Source organism: Syngnathus leptorhynchus, chromosome 18, assembly GCF_054491065.1.
Source record: "Syngnathus leptorhynchus isolate UIUO chromosome 18, UIUO_Slep, whole genome shotgun sequence".
Taxonomy (NCBI): Eukaryota; Metazoa; Chordata; class Actinopteri; order Syngnathiformes; family Syngnathidae; genus Syngnathus; species Syngnathus leptorhynchus.
The window spans coordinates 7,494,358-7,514,792 of record NC_141212.1 but is presented as its reverse complement, the minus strand read 5'-3'; the positions used below and the strand labels follow the sequence as shown (position 1 = coordinate 7,514,792).

The following is a 20,435-nucleotide window of genomic DNA, read 5'->3' as shown; positions in this document are numbered from 1 at the left end:
ATCGCATGACGGGTTTTTGATTGACGTTCCCAGGGAGCAATCACTGAAGAGATTGTTCAAAACAGGAAACATTTTAACCAATAGAATTGTATTATGAGCGGGCTTTAACACGTGTCACGTGAAAACAAATACAGTAAAGGTACAGTAGTTTCTGTAGTAGACAGACATGAAACTCAAACTCAGAACACCATTAATAGTTTTCATTTTAATAAAAATCTGTCCATTCAACACGGTGTCACAAATAACCACCTGCTATTTTGTACATATTAACAACTGGAGCATAAGAACCGAAAAATAATATAAAACACACAAAAAACAAAATGGTGAGCAGAAATGAGTTGATGTACTTGTTAAGCTACACATGTTCATAGTAGGGCTCCAAGATGAACTGAATAATTATTACTTTAACTTATGTGCTTAATGAGACAATTGATCTGGATCTTAAAGGATTTTGCATCAACCATCTGATAAATTGGAAGGAGTTGTGCCAAATGCAGCTCCTAAGTGTAGCATGCAAGAGTAAAATAATTACTCAGAATTTTTTTTTTTTTTATTCCACACCACTCAGTCAGTGACTTGCACAGCGTCAAAAACGTTGAGGCACTACTCATGGATGCTGATGGGTCAGTCTGTGCCTCTCCTCATAAAATAGGAGGAGATTTTTTTCATGTTCTGTGGTGAGTTCATAGTCTGAAAAAAGGAAATTAGAGAAAAGATTTAATGCATGTTTTATTTTAGCGACATCTTGCATCAAGGTCTGCAAATTTCTTTTTCAGTTCATAACAACTCTCAATAAAGTTGCAAGAGAGTTGAGCGTGATTTTCTCGACTAGCAACATATTCAGAATGCCTGAATCATGATAGCTGGCGTAAAGAGCAGGAAGAAATTCTTTTTTTCACTATTTGTGTCTTGTGAGGTGCAAGTTAAACTACTTGTCATGCAAGGGTGTAGTTTGTACGTCTATAATTGGAGTCTGGTGTGAACTCTGCACTTTTAAAGTTAAAGTCCCAATGATCATCTTCACAAACACATCTGGGTGTGGGGAAATTTGTCCTCTGCATTTAACCCCTCCGTGAGTCGTCACCTTATCGTGGTGGAGGGGTTTGCGTGCCCCTATGATCCTAGGAGCCATGTTGTCTGGGGCTTCATGCCCCTGGTAGGGTCACCCATGGCAGAAGGGTCCTAGGTGAGGGGCCAGACAAAGCACGGCTCAGAAGACCCCTTATGAGGAATACAATATATGGATGTCGTTTTCCCTCGCCCGGACGCGGGTCACCGGGGCCCCTCTCTGGAGCCAGGCCTGGAGGTGGGGCTCGAAGGCGAGCGCCTGGTGGCCGGGCCTTCGCTCATGGGGTCTGGTCGGGCATAGCCCGAAAAGAAAACGTGGGTCCGCCTTCCAATGGGCTCACCACCTATAGGAGGGGCCAAAGGGGTCGGGTGCATAGTGAGCTGGGCGGCGGCCAAAGGCGGGGACCTGGGCGGTCCGATCCCCGGCTGCAGAGGCTGGCTCTAGGGACATGGAATGTCACCTCTCTGGCTGGAAAGGAGCCCGAGCTGGTGTGTGAGGCAGAAAGGTTCCGACTAGACATAGTCGGACTTGCCTCCACACATAGTTTGGGCTCTGGTACAAGCCCTCTCGAGAGGGGCTGGACTCTCTTCCAGTCTGGAGTTGCCCACGGTGAGAGGCGTCGAGCAGGTGTTGGCATACTTATTGCCCCCTGGCTGGGCGCCTGCACATTGGGGTTCACCCCGGTGAGTGAGAGGGTAGCCTCCCTCCGCCTTCGGGTGGGGGGACGGGTCCTGACTGTTGTTTGTGTCTATGCACCGAACGGCAGCTCAGAGTACCCACCCTTCTTAGAGTCCCTGGAGGAAGTGCTGGAGAGCGCTCCTTCTGGGGACTCCATCGTTGTACTGGGTGACTTCAATGCTCACGTGGGCAATGACAGTGAGACCTGGAAGGGCGTGATTGGGAGGAACGCCCCCCCCGATCTGAACCCGAGTGGTGTTCTATTATTGGAATTCTGTGCTAGACACGGATTTTCTATAATGAACACCATGTTCAAGCATAAGGGTGTCCATGTGTGCACTTGGCACCAGGACACCCTAGGCCGCAGTTCGTTGATCGACCTTGTAGTCGTGTCATTGGATTTGGGGCCGCATCTTTTGGACACTCGGGTGAAGAGAGGGGCGGAGCTGTCAACTGATCACCACCTGGTGGTGGGTTGGCTCCGATGGTGGGGGAAGATGCCGGTCCGACCTGGCAGACCCAAACGCTCTGTGAGGGTCTGCTGGGAACGTCTGGCAGAATCCCCTGTCAGGAAGAGCTTCAACTCCCACCTCCGGCAGAGCTTTTCCCACGTCCTGGGGGAGGCGGGGGACATTGAGTCAGAGTGGACCTTGTTCCGCGCCTCCATTGTTGAGGCAGCCGACCGCAGCTGTGGCCATAAGGTTGTTGGTGCCTGTCGTGGCGGCAATCCCTGAACTCGCTGGTGGACACCGGCGGTAAGGGATGCCGTCAAGCTGAAGAAGGAGTCCTATAGGGCCGTTTTGGCCTGCGGGACTCCGGAGGCAGCTGACAGGTACCGGATGGCCAAGCGGAACGCGGCTTCGGTGGTTGCTGAGGCAAAAACTCGGGCGTGGGAGGAGTTTGGCGAGGCCATGGAGAATGACTTCCGGACGGCTTCGAGGGAATTCTGGTCCACCATCCGGCGTCTCAGGAGGGGGAAGCAGTGCACGGTCAACACTGTTTACTGTGGAGACGGTGTGCTGCTGACCTCGACTCGGGATGTCGTGAGTCGGTGGGGGGAATACTTCGAAGACCTCCTCAATTCCACCGACACGCCTTCCATTGTGGAAGCAGGGCCTGAGGACTCTGAGGCGGACTCTCCAATCTCGGAGGTCGAAGTCACTGAGGTAGTTAAAAAACTCCTCGGTGGCAAGGCCCCGGGGGTGGATGAGATCCGCCCGGAGTTCTTAAAGGCTCTGGATGTTGTGGGGCTGTCATGGCTGACACGCCTCTACAGCATTGCGTGGACATCGGGGACGGTGCCTCTGGATTGGCAGACTGGGGTGGTGGTTCCCCTCTTTAAGAAGGGGGACCGGAGGGTGTGTTCCAATTACAGGGGAATCACACTCCTCAGCCTCCCTGGTAAGGTCTACTCAGGGGTGCTGGAGAGGAGGATCCGTCGGGAGGTCGAACCTCGGATTCAGGAGGAGCAGTGTGGCTTTCGTCCTGGCCGTGGAACAGTGGACCAGCTCTACACCCTCGGCAGGATCCTCGAGGGTGCATGGGAGTTCGCCCAACCAGTCCACATGTGTTTTGTGGACTTGGAGAAGGCGTTCGACCGTGTCCCTCGGGAGGTTCTCTGGAGGGTGCTTCGGGAGTACGGGGTGCCGAGCCAACTGATAAGGGCGGTTCGGTCCCTGTATCACTGATGCCAGAGTTCGGTCCGCATTTCCGGCAGTAAGTCGGATTCGTTCCCAGTGAGGGTTGGACTCCGCCAAGGCTGCCCTTTGTCACAGATTCTGTTCATAATTTTTATAGACAGAATTTCTAGGCGCAGCCGAGGCGTTGAGGGGGTCCGGTTTGGGGACCTCAGCATCGCGTCACTGCTTTTTGCAGATGACGTGGTGCTGTTGGCTTCTTCAGTCCGTGATCTCCAGCTCTTACTGGAGCGGTTCGCAGCCGAGTGTGAAGCGGTCGGGATGAGGGTCAGCACCTCCAAATCCGAGTCCATGGTCCTCGGTCAGAAAAGGGTGGAATGCCCTCTCCGGATCGGGGATGAGATCCTGCCCCAAGTGGAGGAGTTCAAGTATCTTGGGGTCTTGTTCACGAGTGAGGGCAGGATGGAGCGCGAGATCGACAGGCGGATCGGTGCAGCGTCGGCAGTAATGCGGACTCTGTACCGGTCCGTCGTGGTGAAGAGAGAGCTGAGCCAAATGGCAAAGCTCTCGATTTACCGGTCGATCTACGCTCCTGCCCTCACCTATGGTCACGAGCTATGGGTCGTGACCGAAAGAACGAGATCCAGGATACAAGCGGCTGAAATGAGTTTCCTCCGCAGGGTGTCCGGGCTCTCCCATAGAGATAGGGTGAGAAGTTCGGTCATCCGGGAAAGACTCGGAGTAGAGCCGCTGCTCTTCCACGTTGAGAGGAGCCAGATGAGGTGGCTCGGGCATCTCATCAGGATGCCTCCTGGACGCCTCCCTGGGGAGGTGTTCCGGGCATGTCCCACCGGTAGGAGACCCCGGGGTCGACCCAGGACGCGGTGGAGAGACTACGTCTCTCGGCTAGCCTGGGAACGCCTTGGGATCCCCCGGGATGAGCTGGATGAAGTGGCTGGGGAGAGGGAGGTCTGGGAGTCCCGCCTAAAGCTGCTGCCCCCACGACCTGACCCCGGATAAGCGGAAGAAGATGAAGACATTTAACCCATCCCCATGTGATTTTGATCCATTCCCTGGGGGAGAGGGAAGGATTGAGCAGCAGCGGTGCCACACTCGTATCATTTGGTGATCTAACCCCCCAATTATAACCCTTAATGCTGAGTACCAAGCAGGGAGGCAATGGGTCACATTTATATAGTCTTTGGTATGACCTGGCCGGGGTTTGAACCCACAACCTCCCAGTCTCAGGGCGGACATTCTACTACTAGGCCACTGAGCTTTTTATACAAACCCAGAATTGTGTGCAATTTTGTAGGCATTTACGAAAGTAATTCATCCAGGAATAGCACAGACATATCATGTGCATTTTAATGTATTCCTTGTGACTCAGTCAACCCAAGTCCATCCATCCATCCATCCATCCATTTTCTGAACCGCTTTGTCCCCACGGGGGTCGCGGGCGTGCTGGAGCCTATCCCAGCCGTCATTGGGAAGCAGGCGGGGGACATCCTGAACTGGTTGCCAGCCAATAGCAGGGCACACAGAGACAAACAACCATCCGCACACCAAGCATGTTTTTGGGATGTGGGAGGAAACCGGAGTGCCCGGAGAAAACCCACGTGGGCTCGGGGAGAACATGCAAACTCCACACAGGGAGGGCCGGAGGTGGAATCGAACCAGCACCCTCCTAACTGTGAGGCGGATGTGCTACCCAGTGCGTCACCGAGTCACCTTTCAAACCAAGTCCTTCTTGTTAAACATGCAAGTCAATGAGAAATATTAATGTTAGAACATAGAATAGAAAAGAACTGTTTAAAAAAAAAAAAAAGATAATAAAGCTAAAATATTTGCACCCGGGGACAAGATATTTGGGGCAGAATTGCTCAAAATGCTTACTGGTGATGCTGGCGTCTTGCCCGCTTGTTTCTTTGTGGCACTGGGACTTCGAGAGCTACGAGAGTTTCCTCTCATCTTTTGGCCCATCGCTGACAGCCAGTCTGTCACCCCAGGGCAGTAGTTTTCCTTTCCAGACTGTATTGATGATTCTCGGCCTTCCTCAATATGATTGTCTGTGTGTGGCAGATCCCCTTGAGCTGGGCAGGCGATGCATGACTGGCCCTTGCACCTTTTGGCAACAGGGTAGTGTTCGGAGACACACTCGCTCAGCTTTGTGCCATCACATTCATCAGTTGAGCCGTTGACAGTCTCCAGCCTGCGTTTGGCTCGCGGTGCTGAAGGAGAAGTGTAATTCATTGGGCTCTGAGGACACGGACTCAGAACTTTACACAGCAGAAGGCTCTTTTGGCTTGGAGATCCTTGACTGGGGGAGAGCCAGGACTTGATGGAAGTTCTCTGATAATTAGCAGCTTTGGCTTGCTGAGAATGGACAGGTGAGGTGGTGCTGGAGGAGAGCGGTAAGGCGGCACCACTGGGAGCACAGGAGGCGAGGCACGGAGAGGCCAGGCCTCCAATGCTCTCAACCCTCTGCTCCTTAGCAGGTGTTTTCTCAGTGGGATTTGAAAGTTCTAAAAACACAGATCAAATGAAGATTCAGCAAAAATATGAGATAGCGTTTTTTATTTTACTTTTTATGACAAAGCACAACATAATGACATCAGATTTTTTTTTTATAGGTGTGCCTATAGTGCAAACTATAAAACAATTAAGGATGGATAGTAATCGATCTGAATAGTAATTTATCAGCTTTTTACAAAAATTGTCCTTACTGCGTGGACTTTTTGGACGTGCCCACCCAACAAGATTGGCCTCTGCCACTGATGACTGTTCTCCGCCCATTTCACGATGTAGCCGCCAGATGCGTACAGTGTGGTCATCAGAGCAGGAAGCGATCTGCCATTAAAGAAGATAATTAAAAAATATATATAAACAAAGAAGAAATCAATCTTTTTACCTGTTTTGCTTGAATGCTTTCAAGACCATTATCTCACCTTACTGAAGTCTGTTGGGCACCATGCAACAGATGTCACTTCCTCATTATGGCCTTGAAGAGTCATGGGAGGCCGCGTAGGATCAGAGATCTGAAATGGAAAATTATGTACACGTGTTCTGATCATTTGGATTCATGGCAAATAAATAAGCGTTTACTTTTTTTTTAAAGAAATGATGATGTACCTTCCATATGTATGTGTGGTTATCACTTGAGCCACTGGCCAAGAACTGGTTATTTGGACTAATTGTGGATTTGATGTAAAAAGATGAATTTTGGTGGCCACTGAACACGGCCTCTGGGGGGGGGGAGAAACTGGAATGAGTAACAAAAACATGACTGTGGGCCAAAATTATTGAGTAACTTCTGCAGCGACTGTTTGAGTAAGTATCATTTTTAAACTGTGCAGATGTTGTAATGAATTTCATAATAGGTCCGTCTTGCAAACCGACCCTGTCGACATCACGACTACGATAAGACTAATATGAAACCTCTCGAGTCAAATATCACAGAAGTTATACAAGTCAGCATTTGGGCAACTTTTTGAGAAAATATAGAATGTTTATTAAGTCAAACAAAACCTGTGAGTTTAAATTGAGACTCCTTATTACATGTTTTATTGTTGAAAATGTTGCCCTGTGCAGTTATTAAAGGTTATCTTACTGTACTCCTTTTAGTTTATAGCGCCATCTAGTGATGAGAACTGGCTAAAAATTACAATGGAAGTCCCATTTTGTTAATAGATATAAGTATAGTTTTTGGTTTACCTGGTGTAGTTTTTATCCCACTGACATTGAACATGTAAATGTTGTCATCAGTGCAGTTGCACATGACATTAGACCTCGTGGAGTCCAGGACAAGACCAGAATAACCTAGAATACAAGAACAATAATGTGTCACTTTTGCTGTCATTTGAATACAAGTTCATGTGAGGAAGAGTCCAAAGTGTAAAACTAACCGAGACGCGTACGCATAGAAGAACCGGGATACGGGTACATCTGCAGGGCTACAGGTTCGTGAAGGTGCGTGGTGTAGTTTTTCCTCAGGTCCCACATCTTCACAAACCTTTTAAGGTTGAAAACAAACATGATTGACCTGAAAATCAACGTTCACCATAAAATACGAGGAGGTGCGTCTAACCCATCAACTGCCCCCGAGGAGATGAGAGTGTGCTGGTCTTGAAATAACACCACGGTGACACTCTGCTGGGTGTCCTGCAAAACATGGGGTGGTCAGAATTGGCTCCATTTGCTTGAACATTTTTACGTCAAGGATACTCACCACACTGGGAGCCATGCCGCGAACACTGAGTCGTCTTTTCTTTGTTTTCGATGGGGGGTTTGTCTCTGCTTTGTTATGAGCACCCTGGATTTGTTTCACTGGTTTGTAGAAACCATCTATGAAGAATACAAATTGTAATAAGTTCAATCTGTTAAAGTATGATGAAAAATAAATTTAAGTTTGTACCTTTTTTGCTGCATCTGGTATCCCACACCAAAATATTTCCATCTCTTGCGCCAGTACAGAACACAGCTGTGAGAAGACAAACAATGTTAATAGGAAAATATGTATTTGTGCAAACATAGTTATTATATCCATCCATCCATCCATTTTCTGAACCGCTTTGTCCCCACGGGGGTCGCGGGCGTGCTGGAGCCTATCCCAGCCGTCATCGGGCAGTAGGCGGGAGACACCCTGAACTGGTTGCCAGCCAATCGCAGGGCACACAGAGACGAACAACCATTCGCACTCGCACTTACACCGAGGGACAATTTGGAGTGCTCAATTGGCCTATCAAGCATGTTTTTGGAATGTGGGAGGAAACCGGAGAGCCCGGAGAAAACCCATGCGGACATGGGGAGAACATGCAAACTCCACACAGGGAGGGCCGGAGGTGAAATCGAACCCGCACCCTCCTAACTGTGAGGCGGGCGTGCTACCCAGTGCGCCTAGTTATTATATGTCCAGCTATTTTCTCTAATAGCTCTAACTAGTAATACAGATGATCTGAAGCCTATCCCATCTCACTTGGAATTTAGTGGCTCATGGCTACACTCAAATTCACACCTAAGAACAATTTAAAATCTTTAATTAACCTAAGACAGTTATTTTAAAAACAACCTCCAACCTCAAAACTGTAGGACGGCTGTGCTAACCACTCATTCACTCTGCACATAGTGCTCCATGCTGCTTTTTGAAAACTAACAAGTCACACCTTTGTCTTCTGAAGTGAATGCCACAGATTTGAGGCTGCAGAGGTGGCCCCTGAAGACACCTAACAGCTCGCCTGACTTCACATCCCACAACCTGGCCATCTGGTCGCCTGCAGCAGTCACCTAAGGTGGACGCATGACAATAAAAAAAATAGTAAAATAAAGCTTTGTGTGCTATGTTTATACGAGGGATGGGAATCTTCACCATCAAAGCGATACGATACACATCTCGATGCATTCACAATTCATGGAATTGGCAATGATAAGCTGTGATACAAATCTCCCATCATCTGCGATACCGTGCGATACAGTACGATTTAATTTTAAAACAATGCGATCCAGTGCGATACGATATGATGCAACTGCATCTTACGGGTCGTATCGATTTTCCGATGCATATCGGTGAATCTTACCAACCCTAGTACAGTGTGTATACTAGGGATGGGAATCTTCACCATCAAAGAGATACGATACACATCTTGACGCACTGCCAACGATTCGATGCATTCACGATTCATGGAATTGCCAATGATAAAATGCGATACGATTCTCCCATCTCCTGCGATATGGTGCGATACAGAATGATTTCATTTTAAAACAATATGCGATCCAGTGCGATACGATGCAACTGCATCTTACAGGTCGTATCAATTTTCCGATGTATATCGGTGAATCTTCCCAACCCTGGTTTATACGTACATTGCTAGATAGGTGATGGCATTACATCTTACCAATTGAGATTCCCCAGGCACCCATGCTATGTCAAAGACAGCATTCTCGTGAGCCAGCCATTCTGCAAGTATACACACACTTAAATTCTTCTATTCCAAAAGGATGTGAAGCTGCAGAAAATGTGTCATGCATGCCGCACCTTTCAGAAGTTGGTCTCCTTGCCCCTCAGTGTTGTAAATCCTAACAATGCCTTCTTCATTTGCCACAGCCAGAAAATCCTGACTCTCCCTTGCTGTGAGAACGTGAATACAGCTTGGCGTCAAATGGATGGTAACACACAAGTGATCATCTGATGATGAATATCAAGCGCTCTACCAGAGGAGAAGGATAGTCCAAATGGGGGCACTGAATCACCGAGGCTGCCATAGGAGATATGTTCATCATGACGAACACACTGGTAGCCTTCCAGGAGGGAGCTCAGGGGATACATGGTCCGTGTTTGAGCAGGTAAGGCTGGACAGATTAATGCATAAAAACATGATTTAAAAGATGTTACGTTTTGAGTCAATGTGACAACTGCTATGCTATGGTCAATGGCAGTGGTAAATGTAAATCACGTTTGGAACTCAATGTGTAACAAGTCAATTACCTACTGGAGCTCAGGTGTCAAACTCAAGGCCCGGGGGCCAGATACGACCCACCACATTACTTTATGTGGCCCGCGAAGACAAATTGTGCATCAAATTCGTGTCATTACAAGAATTGAAAATTGTCTTCACTTTTAAAATATATATATTTTTTATATTCGACCAGTTTTTATTCATCTGATTTGAAAAGGATTTATTTGTCCGTTTGTTTTGTAGCTTTTAATGTATATAATATGAGGTGCTTATACATTTATTTGGGTTGACGGTCATACCGGCCCTCCGAAAGAAGCTATGATTACAATGCGGCCGGCGACAAAAAAGTTTGACACCCTTGTACTAGAGCAACAATTCAATGAAAATACCTTAATAAAGTATTACACCAGAATTTATAACAAATGAAGTTCATCAATCCAATCAAATGTCAATTGTACATTGATCAAGTCAGCTACTAACCAAGACAAAACACAACTTCAGACAAGTAGATCACCAATTTTAAACGGCAATGATAGTGAATTCATATAGAGCTCTACTAGATGAAACCCAACATAACAAAACAACTTGGGTTGTGCGAATTTTACAGTGGTAGCATTATGGCACACACATATCTATAACCAAAGTATCATAGCTTCCGTTAAACAGAACGAATTGTTCTTTTGAAAAACGCATATTCTGTTTTACCATTCTGCCGTTGTCTGCCTAGACGACTGTCAATAATTGACCGAAAAAGCATCCCTATGTTGGAACCGATCGGATAATTCCAAAATATATTTATGTGTATTTGTTATCTCCCTTATCTAGTAGCAGTACGCTGTGTTGATGTGGCTTTTCTTTCCCGCGAACCGATCGTCAGAACGCCGTGACTGAATTCCGCGCTAATCCAGCATTCGGAACAACCATTGGTCCATAGAGCCACTTCCGCTCCGGGGGAATTTTAGCTTCCGCTTTCTTTGCGCCACTTGACGTAAAAGATAAATAAAAATAAAATAAAAAAACCCCACACATTTACGACTTCGACATTTGAAAATATGAACATGAATCGTTCTAGTTAAGGTAAAAGATGATAAAACTTAAACACGGTTCCAAAAATACTCTCATTACATACTGGGTGGACTGTATGTATATGTTATATGTTTTATTGTGACAATGTCTTACTGTCTACATCCGGTTTCAATATGAATGCAAAATAAAAAAGATCGTGTTTGTGCATTCACATGTGAAATATCAAGACGGAAAAGGACGCAAAATGTCTCTTTCTACCGCTCGTTCGTTCCTGTCGGAGGCTTGCTATGGCGAGCAAGAACTTGATGCCAATTCCGCACTCTTGGAGCTTGACAAAGGTGCCGACATACTAGCCTGCTAACGAGTTAGCATAGTTTCCAGTTTGTATTGATTGCTGTCAAATCTTAATCCGTATGATGATGTTGTGGATTGCAGAATTTTGGTAGGTCTTGTTTTCAATGTTCTTTTATTCTAGGGCTGCGATCGGGAAAGCCTGGAGAGCAGTGTGAAGCTGTGGTGCTCTTCCCAAAACTCTTCATCAAGTATCCATTTCCCATCCTCATAAACTCTGCATTTCTGAAACTTGCAGACATATTCAGACTGGGGTATGGCTATTCAATCTGGATTACAATTTAATGATTTTGCAGCGTTCTGCAACTGTCATAAGGATAGTAAAAAAACATGAATGGGTGCATACTTAATATTGCTTTGCATTTAGGAACAACTTTCTTCGCCTCTGTGTTCTAAAAGTAACACAACAGAGTGAAAAACACCTGGAAAAAATCCTCAATGTGGACGAATTTGTAAAAAGGGTGTTTTCAGTTATCCATAGCAACGACCCTGTGGCCCGGGCCATTACTCTGAGGTAATCTATATTGGAATTTTTAACTGTTTTGTATCCAGCACTTTGTTACAGCCGCAGTTGTTGATAAAGTGCTATATGGAAAAAGTTAATAAAATCAATTATATTGCCAGCCTTCATCGTTCTGCACTGACATTGAAGCAATGATAGTCGACAATGTTTTTTTGTTTTCATCAGAATGCTTGGCAGTTTGGCCTCCATCATCCCAGAGAGGAAGAATGCCCACCACAGTATTCGCCAGAGTCTTGACTCCCATGACAACGTGGAAGTGGAAGCTGCTATATTTGCTGCGGCCAGCTTTTCTGCACAGTCAAAGTAAGGATACTATACTGTAAACCTAATTTACTTCTCCCCACTTATAAAGATGATTTATTAAATTACACAATTCTACTCTCATATTTTATCACTGTTTTCAGAGTCTTTGCTGCTGGGATTTGCAACAAAGTCAGTGAAATGATTCAAGGTAAGATTGAACAATTTGACAATTCTTGAAACTGTTGCTAACCTCAATTCCAATAGTTTTTTTTTGACAAAAAGTAGCACCTGCACTCTGTGTCATACACTTGTTTGAGGAGTCACATTACTTTGCCTTGTCTCAGATTTGGAGACCCCCGTTGACCTGAAACTGAAGCTGATTCCCATGCTGCAGCACATGCACCATGATGCTAGTTTAGCATCCAGTAGTCGAGAACTTTTACAAAACCTGGTCACCTCTTACCCTTCCACGCCCATGGTTATCGTAACCCTTCACACCTTCACCCAGCTCGCTGCCTCCTCCCTGATTGACATCCCCAAGCAGGTTGTGCCTTTTGGATAGACCATACCATTTCTGCCATAAGAGCCCCATTTAAGGTCTTTTTTATTTTTATCCTATAGTTACAGCTCCTCCTTCAATACCTAAAGGATGACCCACGCAAAGCTGTTAAGAGACTGGCGATTAATGATCTAAAGCTTTTGGCGAAAAAGGCTCCACATCTTTGGATCAGGGAAAACACTCAGGTACTGGTTCAGCTACGGACCTGCTTCAAATCGAACTAATGTGAAATCCATTTACCATAATTTGGTATAGTTGAAACTTCAGCGGTTGAACCTGTTCTGTTGTGTAGTTGTGGTTTGCAGTCCAAACCTCATTATAAATCTGATCAGATTTTCATTGTCACTTGCAGACCCTATGTGAGTGTGCACTGAGCACTCCTTATGTTAGTTTGAAGCTGGGCATGTTAGCTGTGCTCTCCACCCTCTCCGAAACGATTGCAATTAAGCAGTACTTCATTCCGACAACCGGTAATTTTTTTTTTCAACACAATTAACCCTCACATTTTCTTTAACATTGTTAATATGATCATTTTAATCCAAAACTGTTTCTTTAGTGTCCGCTACCCCTCGGATCACTGACCTAGTGAAATTGGCACAGGAGTGTTGTTACCACAGCAACCTGGCTGTCGCTGCTCATGGGATCATTGTGCTCTCAAATATTGTAATTTCCTGTCCAGAAACAGGTATGCTGACATATGATTTATTGAAACTTATTGCTTCTCATTACACTGACTTGTATTTGTCTATGTGTGTATATCTTCAGATATTGCCCATCTGGAACAGGATACAATATTAGGTTTGGAGTCCCTGCTGATGCTTTGCAGTCAAGACGACAGTCCCAGTGTCCAGGCTACGCTTAAAGTAAGACAACAGGAAAATAACTACTTGCTGCCTTCCCCATAATTATAATGAACACGGTCGATTAATGCCTGCTAGAGGTCTCATGAAGAATGCTCTAAATAGTATCTAGTTTGCTTACAATTTTCCTAATCTATGATGTTAGACCACCCTCACCTCATTGGTCAAGATGCTGAAGAGTCGCCCTCACCTCAGCCAGTCTGCTGTGGAATTCCTGCTCGGTCAACTCCATTTGTCTTGTGACTCCTCTCGCGTTCTCATGTGCCACACTCTGTCAGCAATTGCCACCCATCTCCCAGTGCTGGGAGATAGCATGCTTGGAGATCTGGTGGACCTCTACCGCGTGGCCAGTCACTCGTCCACCGACAAACAGCAAGAGCTCCTGGTGAGAAAAGTGCACACATTTCAATGTAGTTTTCATTTGTACTGACGTGTCAACCAAAACAGGCGACGTTGCTGTGTTGTTGGCATATTGATCTTCTATCCCTCATTCTTTCAATCTTCTATAATCTCATTTAGGTTTCTTTGGCGACTGTGATTTTTGTTGCCAGCCAGTCATCACTATCAGCAGAAGTAAAGACTGTCATCAAGCAGCAGTTTGACAATGTCGCCAATGGCTGGACTGTGTACCGGATCGCACGGCAGGCTTCTCGCATGGTAGTCATCATATCTTATTGATGTCCGAGCAAACGTAGCAATGTTTTTTTTCTTTTTGACATAAGGGTAGTTTAGTCTTAAGACAGAGGAGGCGCTGTAAAAGTCAAAGTCAAAGTCTGCTTTATTGTCAATTTCTTCTCATGTGAAGACACACAAAGAGATCGAAATTACGTTTCCTACTATCCCACAGTGACGAGACACATTACACAATACATACAAGCAAATAGCACAAAGAGTAAAAACAAGAAGGCACAAACAATGAATAAATAAGAGCGGTGAATAAGTCCCCTCCGTGAGTCGTCACCTTATTGTGGTGGAGGGGCCAGACAAAGCACGGCTCAGAAGACCCCTCATGATGAAAAAGACAAATGGACCTAGTTTTCCCTCGCCCGGACGCGGGTCAACCCCCCCTCTGGAGCCAGGCCTGGAGGTGGGGTTCAAAGGCGAGCGCCTGGTGGCCGGGCCTTCGCCCATGGGGCCCGGCCGGGCATAGCCCGAATAGAAAACGTGGTTCCCCCTTCCCATGGGCTCACCACCTGTAGGAGGGGCCAAAGGGGTCGGGTGCAAAGTGAGCTGGGCGGCGGCCAAAGGCGGGGAGGACCTTGGCGGTCCGATCCCCGGCTGCAGAGGCTGGCTCTAGGGACACGGAATGTCACCTCTCTGGCTGGAAAGAAGCCAGATTCTGGTCCACCATCCGGCATCTCAGGAGGGGGAAGCAGTGCACGGTCAACACTGTTTACAGTGGAGCTGGTGTTCTGCTGACCTCGACTCGGGACGTCGTGAGTTGGTGGAGAGAATACTCCTCAATTCCACTGACACGCCTTCCATTGTGGAAGCAGGGCCTGGAGACTCTGAGGCGGACTCTCCAATCTCTGGGGTCGAAGTCACTGAGGTAGTTAAAAAAATTCCTCGGTGACAGGGCCCCGGGGGTGGATGAGATCCGCCTGGAGTTCTTAAAGGCTCTGGATGTTGTGAGGCTGTCATGGCTGACATATCTCTACAACATTGCGTGGACATCGGGGACGGTACCTCTGGATTGGCAGACTGGGGTGGTGGTTCCCCTCTTTAAGAAGGGGGACCGGAGGGTGTGTTCCAATTACAGGGCAATCACACTCCTCAGCCTCCCTGGTAAGGTCTGTTCAGGGTTGCTGGAGAGGAGGGTCTGTCGGGAGGTCGAACCTCGGATTCAGGAGAAGCAGTGTAGCTTTCGTCCTGGATGTGGAACAGTGGACCAGCTCTACACCCTTGGCAGGATCCTCGAGGGTGCATGGGAGTTCGCCCAACCAGTCCACATGTGTTTTGTGGACTTGGAGAAGGCGTTCGACCGTGTCCCTCGGGAGATTCTGTGGAGGGTGCCGAGCCAACTGATAAGGGCAGTTCGGTCCCTGTATCACCGATGCCAGAGTTTGGTCTGCATTTCCGGCAGTAAGTCGGATTCGTTCCCAGTGAGGGTTGGACTCTGCCCAGGCTGCACTTTGTCACCGATTCTGTTCATAATTTTTATGGACAGAATTTCTAGGCACAGCCGAGGTGTTAAGGGGGTCTGGTTTGGGGACCTCAGCATCGTGTCTCTGCTTTTTGCAGATGACGTGGTGCTGTTGGCTTCTTCAGGCCGTGATCTCCAGCTGTCACTGGAGCGGTTCACAGGAGAGTGTGAAGCGGTCGGGATGAGCCTCAGCATCTCCAAATCCGAGTCCATGTCCTCCGGTCGGAAAAAGGTGGAATGCCCTCTCCGGATCGGGGATGAGATCCTGCCCCAAGTGGAGTTCAACTATCCTGGGGTCTTGTTCACGAGTGAGGGCAGGATGGAGCGCGAGATTGACAGGCAGATCGGTGCAGCGTCTGCAGTAATGCGGACTCTGTACCGGTCCGTCGTGGTGAAGAGAGAGCTGAGCCAAACGGCAAAACTCTCAATTTACTGGTCGATCTATGCTCCTACCCTTACCTATGGTCACGAGCTATGGGTCGTGACCGAAAGAACGAGATCCAGGATACAAGCGGCCGAAATGAGTTTCTTCGCAGGGTGTCCGGGCTCTCCCTTAGAGATATGGTGAGGAGCTCGGTCATCCAGGAGAGACTCGGAGTAGAGCCGCTGCTCCTCCATGTGGAGAGGAGCCAGATGATGTGGCTTGGGCATCTCATCAGGATGCCTCCTGGACGCCTCCCCGGGGAGGTGTTCAGGGCATGTCCCACCCGTAGGAGACCCTGGGGACGACCCAGGATGCGCTGGAGAGACTATGTCTCTCGGCTGGCCTGGGAAGGCCTTGGGATCCCCCGGGATGAGCTGGATGAAGTGGCTGGGGAGAGTGAAGTCTGGGAGTCCCTCCTAAAGCTGCTGCCCCCGCGACCCGACCCGGGATAAGCGGAAGAAGATGGATGGATGAATAAGTATTAAACAAATAACCTAATTAAATAAATAAACAAATAAATAGATAAATAATTAAGAGGAGCAAAATGGAGCAACCGTCCATACAGCAGACAGCCAGAATATAGCGCAAAAGTACAGGACGTTATGCAGCCGAGGGGGGAGAGAGTTCAGGATCCTGACAGCCTGGAGTATGAAGCTGTTGGTGAGTCTGGTGGTGTGGGAGCGCAGGCTTCTGTACCTCTTCCCAGAGGGCAGAAGATCAAACAAAGAGTGAGCGGGGTGACTCACATCACACACAATCGCGGTCGCCTTGCGGGTGAGATGGGAGGTGTAAATGTCCTTCAGGGAGGGGAGTGAAGCACCAATAATCTTACTAGCTGTGTTCACTATGCGCTGCAGGGCCTTCATATGGTATTCAGTGCAGCTACCACCCCACACAGCGATACAACTGGAGAGGACGCGCTCAATGCTGCCACGGTAGAATGTGGTCATGATGGCAGGAGGAGCACTTGCTCGATGTCTCGATATCATTGATATGTTCTACTACAAAATAAAATAGAATTCAAATTGCATGTGAACCTATAAATGGAATTGTAGTCATCACAGGTGCAATGCAACTTTTTACTGCTACGTAGTCTCATGAAAGTGTTCTCCTGAATCCGCAGGGGTGCCACGAGCTCTCCAGCGAGCTGTACCAGAGCCTGCGAACACGCGTGGCATCAGAGCACTTCTACTTCTGGCTCAACAGCCTGAAGGAGTTCTCCCAGGCTGAGCAGTGCTTGACACACATGAAGGACGAAGACTACAGCGGAGCCATGAGCGCCATCGCCGAGGCCCTGCGCTCCTACCAAAAGGGCATCGCCTCCCTCACAGTCAGTAAACCGCCAGACATCTGGCTGCCATTCTACATTTATTACACTATCTCCATCACCGGTGACAGATGCCCCAGCTGATGATCCTCTTGATAGTCTTGCCGTTGGATCGGATCATACGCAGCAGCCTGTTAACGGATTCATGTGCATAATACCTGCCTATATCTTGTCAATTCATCTCAAGGCGTGCTCGACTGCGGCGTTAATGTCAGGTTCTGCGATTAATCCTTCCTTCCAGGCAGCCAGCACACCTCTAAATCCACTTACGTTCCAGTGTGAGTTCATTAAGCTGCGCATCGACAAACTGCAAGCACTGTCCCAGCTCATTTGCACTTGCAACAGCCTCAAGACAAGCCCTCCTCCGGCCGTCGCCACCTCCCTCGCCCTGAGCACGGGCCACGACCTGCAGAGTTGTGGCCGCATCTCTCTACAGGTAAAAGAATTGCACCCATCCGTTTTCCTCATTAGCTTCTCTTACACTGGTAAGCAGAAAAGAAAATGGATGATATAAATTTTAAGTGGTAAAATTAAAAACCAAGATTGAATTGCTTATCTGTCTGTTTCATGAATCTGAGTCACTGTGCTTTTACGTTTTTCAGATGAAATTATGCATGGACGAGTTCAAAAGTCTTGCTGCCCGCTACGCCGACTTACATCAGTCATCGTTTGACGCAGACTGCGCCACCCTTCGAAATGTGGAGCTGTATCCTACTACAAGAAATGCACTGATACCAGGATCGCACTCTCTGCCATTTTGTGTTTCTGAACAGTATTTGATTGAAATTGAAACATATATTTATCAGAATTGTGAGACCGTACTCAAATGTGTTTGTACTTGCGTATTCCGTGTCTGTGGGAAAATTGGTATCGGCGCATCACTTTTCAACCCTGGTCTCCAAACCTTCTGCAGCCATATTTTTTTATATTTCTTAACTGCCTGGTTAGACAACAACAGAGCTGTCTGCTTGTCTCTCACGTGATCGAGGCTCTGATATTGGACCCACAGGCTGGCAGGTAAGCCCCGCCTGCAAAAGTGATTTATACAGTCGGAATACATTTTTAATAGAATTTACTTCGGATTCCATAGCGGCACATTACCAACAGCTGTTTAGTCAAAACATCTTTTGCTTTCATTTTTTTCTCTGACCGCCACTGCCCTGACATTTGGGAACATTAGTCATTTCCATGTGGTGCCTTGTTGGAGACGCATCCGTGAAATGTCAACTTAGTTTATATGCATGCCAATGAGGTTGCGCTGCACTGGTTCTATCTTCAGTGTTGCAAAGATACACTAAAAATGTTGCAGAAAACCAGACAAGAACTGATCACTTTGTTCTCTGTGTGTGTGTAGTTACCAAGAGTATGGCCCCCTTGGCTCCGTTCAGTCAGAGAGTGAATATGAGAGACGGATGATGTCAGTCTTTACCCACGTGCTTGAGGAAGTGGAGACGCTGAACAAGAAGCATCCACCTGTGTCATACCTGGTAAAAAAATAAATACTTAATGCAGGTTACAGGAGATATTTAACTACTATGTTTTCTTCAGCATACAGGTTGTCTTTGTGATGCCATCATAGCACTGCTGAAGGTGCCACTGTCTTTCCAGAGGTACTTCTTTCAAAAGCTTCAATCAACCAGTATCAAGGTAAAATGTTTTTGCCAGTAGACTATAAAACATAAGTCATTGACAGACTAAGCCTTAATGCTGTACACTCTCACGGCTGACGCACGTCTTGTCTTATTTCTCCAGCTTGCCCTCTCGCCTTCCCCACGAACACCAAACGAGCCTATCCTGGTGCAGAACAACCAGCAGCTGACTCTCAAGGTCGAGGGCGTGGTTCAACATGGTTCCAGCCCAGGACTCTTCAGGAAGATCCAGTCGGTGTGTCTCAATGTCACATCAACTCTTCAGAGCAAGGGACCGGGAGCAGACTACAAGGTTTTTTTTCCTGGTCTTATGTCTAAAATCTTGCTTGAAATATGCTGATTAATTTTCATACATGTTTTTGTAGATTGCATTTTTTGTTATAATGAAATACAGACGAGAAAGGAAAGAACAGGTTGCATGTGTTTATTGATTTGATACTTTTCAGATACCTCTGGACAGTACAACCAATGAGATCGAGCAACAAGTAGAACCCCACAACGACTACTTCAGCACCCAGTTCCTGCTCAATTTTTCCATCCTGGGCACTCATGCTGTCACTGTGGAAGCTTCTGTGGTGGACGAAAGCGGCATCGAGTGGAAGACCGGACCCAAGACTACTTTGTCGGTGAAGTCCATGGAGGATCCCTACTCCCAGCAGCTACGCCACCAAATGCAACAAAACGCAGCTCAGCCTGCTCCTCAGAGGAACGCGTACGGTCGCTTTTAGTCATTGTTTTTAGAAAAAACCTGCTCACTTGTCTGTATGTACATATTTGTTACAGTGATAAAATACATTTAATTTCTGATGTTTTGGACGCTGCCGAGGGCTCTATAACTGAATTCCACACAGCATTCTATCTACACATTGCAGGTGAAGATTTGCGGCATAAAATCCAGTAAACAGCTAATGTGAAATTTCTTGGACATTCATGACCCTTTCTTAATCCACAAATGTATCATGCTGTAATCTCGAGGACATTTTAGTAATGGATGCCCTTGGATTACAGTTGTTTTTCACAAAAAGAACCATCAGGGGGCAGACTACCAGTAGTAATGATCATGTAAATCGTAAATGGACTGCAGTTGTATAGCGCTTTATCTACACCGTGTGGTGCCCAAAGCTTTTTGTAACAAATTTTAAACAACATTGCGATTGCGTTAGTTGACTGTTTGAATTGTGTGCATTATAGTTATGCACATGAAATAAGTTTTCTTTTCCACGATTGAAAGCTAAGCATGTACTTGCTTTTCGACATTAAACTCACACCCTTTCTCAGGATGTAGCGAGGATAGATTTCCTAACAAGATAATAAAAACATCATTTGACAACAGAGAGCTTGCGCATTTCGGGGATGAGGAGACTGCTGGCAGGTGAGCCCAAGTGAATGACGAAAATGCCTGACTTCCACTTTGAAATTTCAAAATAAAGGAAAGGCTTTTGTAAATAATGTTGAACGTAAGCGTGGCGTATGTTATAACAAATTAATATCTTA

General features: G+C 46.9%; 2 protein-coding genes across 3 annotated transcripts; one reads left to right on the top strand and one right to left on the bottom strand.

Annotated features, from left to right (window-relative positions):
* Positions 1 to 191: 191 nt before the first annotated feature.
* Positions 192 to 10,773, bottom strand: dtl (denticleless E3 ubiquitin protein ligase adapter). Its single transcript, XM_085937359.1, has 15 exons — positions 10,542 to 10,773; positions 9,592 to 9,729; positions 9,416 to 9,508; positions 9,276 to 9,337; positions 8,547 to 8,667; positions 7,799 to 7,864; positions 7,613 to 7,728; positions 7,472 to 7,545; positions 7,290 to 7,396; positions 7,099 to 7,203; positions 6,517 to 6,629; positions 6,333 to 6,422; positions 6,111 to 6,234; positions 5,281 to 5,909; positions 192 to 690 (listed from the first exon to the last, which is right to left on the bottom strand). Exons 1-15 carry the CDS (start codon positions 10,591 to 10,593, stop codon positions 625 to 627), a joined length of 1,956 nt encoding a protein of 651 aa, XP_085793485.1. The 5' UTR covers positions 10,594 to 10,773; the 3' UTR covers positions 192 to 624.
* A 255-nt stretch (positions 10,774 to 11,028) lies between these two features.
* On the top strand, positions 11,029 to 20,335 carry ints7 (integrator complex subunit 7). 2 transcript variants are annotated; one of them, XM_085936974.1, is made up of 20 exons: positions 11,029 to 11,200; positions 11,338 to 11,467; positions 11,581 to 11,727; positions 11,902 to 12,039; positions 12,141 to 12,187; positions 12,324 to 12,523; positions 12,601 to 12,723; positions 12,891 to 13,008; positions 13,095 to 13,223; positions 13,304 to 13,401; positions 13,544 to 13,783; positions 13,918 to 14,055; positions 17,089 to 17,295; positions 17,534 to 17,728; positions 17,895 to 17,998; positions 18,241 to 18,309; positions 18,647 to 18,779; positions 18,841 to 18,939; positions 19,045 to 19,233; positions 19,388 to 20,335. In XM_085936974.1, exons 1-20 carry the CDS (start codon positions 11,107 to 11,109, stop codon positions 19,667 to 19,669), a joined length of 2,880 nt encoding a protein of 959 aa, XP_085793100.1. In that variant the 5' UTR covers positions 11,029 to 11,106; the 3' UTR covers positions 19,670 to 20,335. The 2 variants fall into 2 exon arrangements, with proteins under 2 accessions (XP_085793100.1, XP_085793099.1); XM_085936973.1 differs by having other exon boundaries at positions 17,480 to 17,728.
* The last annotated feature ends 100 nt before the right edge of the window (positions 20,336 to 20,435 follow it).

What these genes read in the sequence shown, in the direction of transcription:
- ints7 (XM_085936973.1), top strand. Translation starts at nt 11,107, where the DNA reads ATGTCTCTTTCTACCGCTCGTTCGTTCCTGTCGGAGGCTTGCTATGGC. An exon ending in GCCCGGGCCATTACTCTGAG is followed by an intron (nt 11,728 to 11,901) that starts GTAATCTATATT and finishes TGTTTTCATCAG; the next exon opens with AATGCTTGGCAGTTTGGCCT. An exon ending in ACAAACAGCAAGAGCTCCTG is followed by an intron (nt 13,784 to 13,917) that starts GTGAGAAAAGTG and finishes AATCTCATTTAG; the next exon opens with GTTTCTTTGGCGACTGTGAT.
- dtl (XM_085937359.1), bottom strand. Translation starts at nt 10,593, where the DNA reads ATGCTTTTTCGGTCAATTATTGACAGTCGTCTAGGCAGACAACGGCAG. An exon ending in TGCCTGGGGAATCTCAATTG is followed by an intron (nt 8,668 to 9,275) that starts GTAAGATGTAAT and finishes CGTCCACCTTAG; the next exon opens with GTGACTGCTGCAGGCGACCA. An exon ending in GCGGCATGGCTCCCAGTGTG is followed by an intron (nt 7,546 to 7,612) that starts GTGAGTATCCTT and finishes CATGTTTTGCAG; the next exon opens with GACACCCAGCAGAGTGTCAC.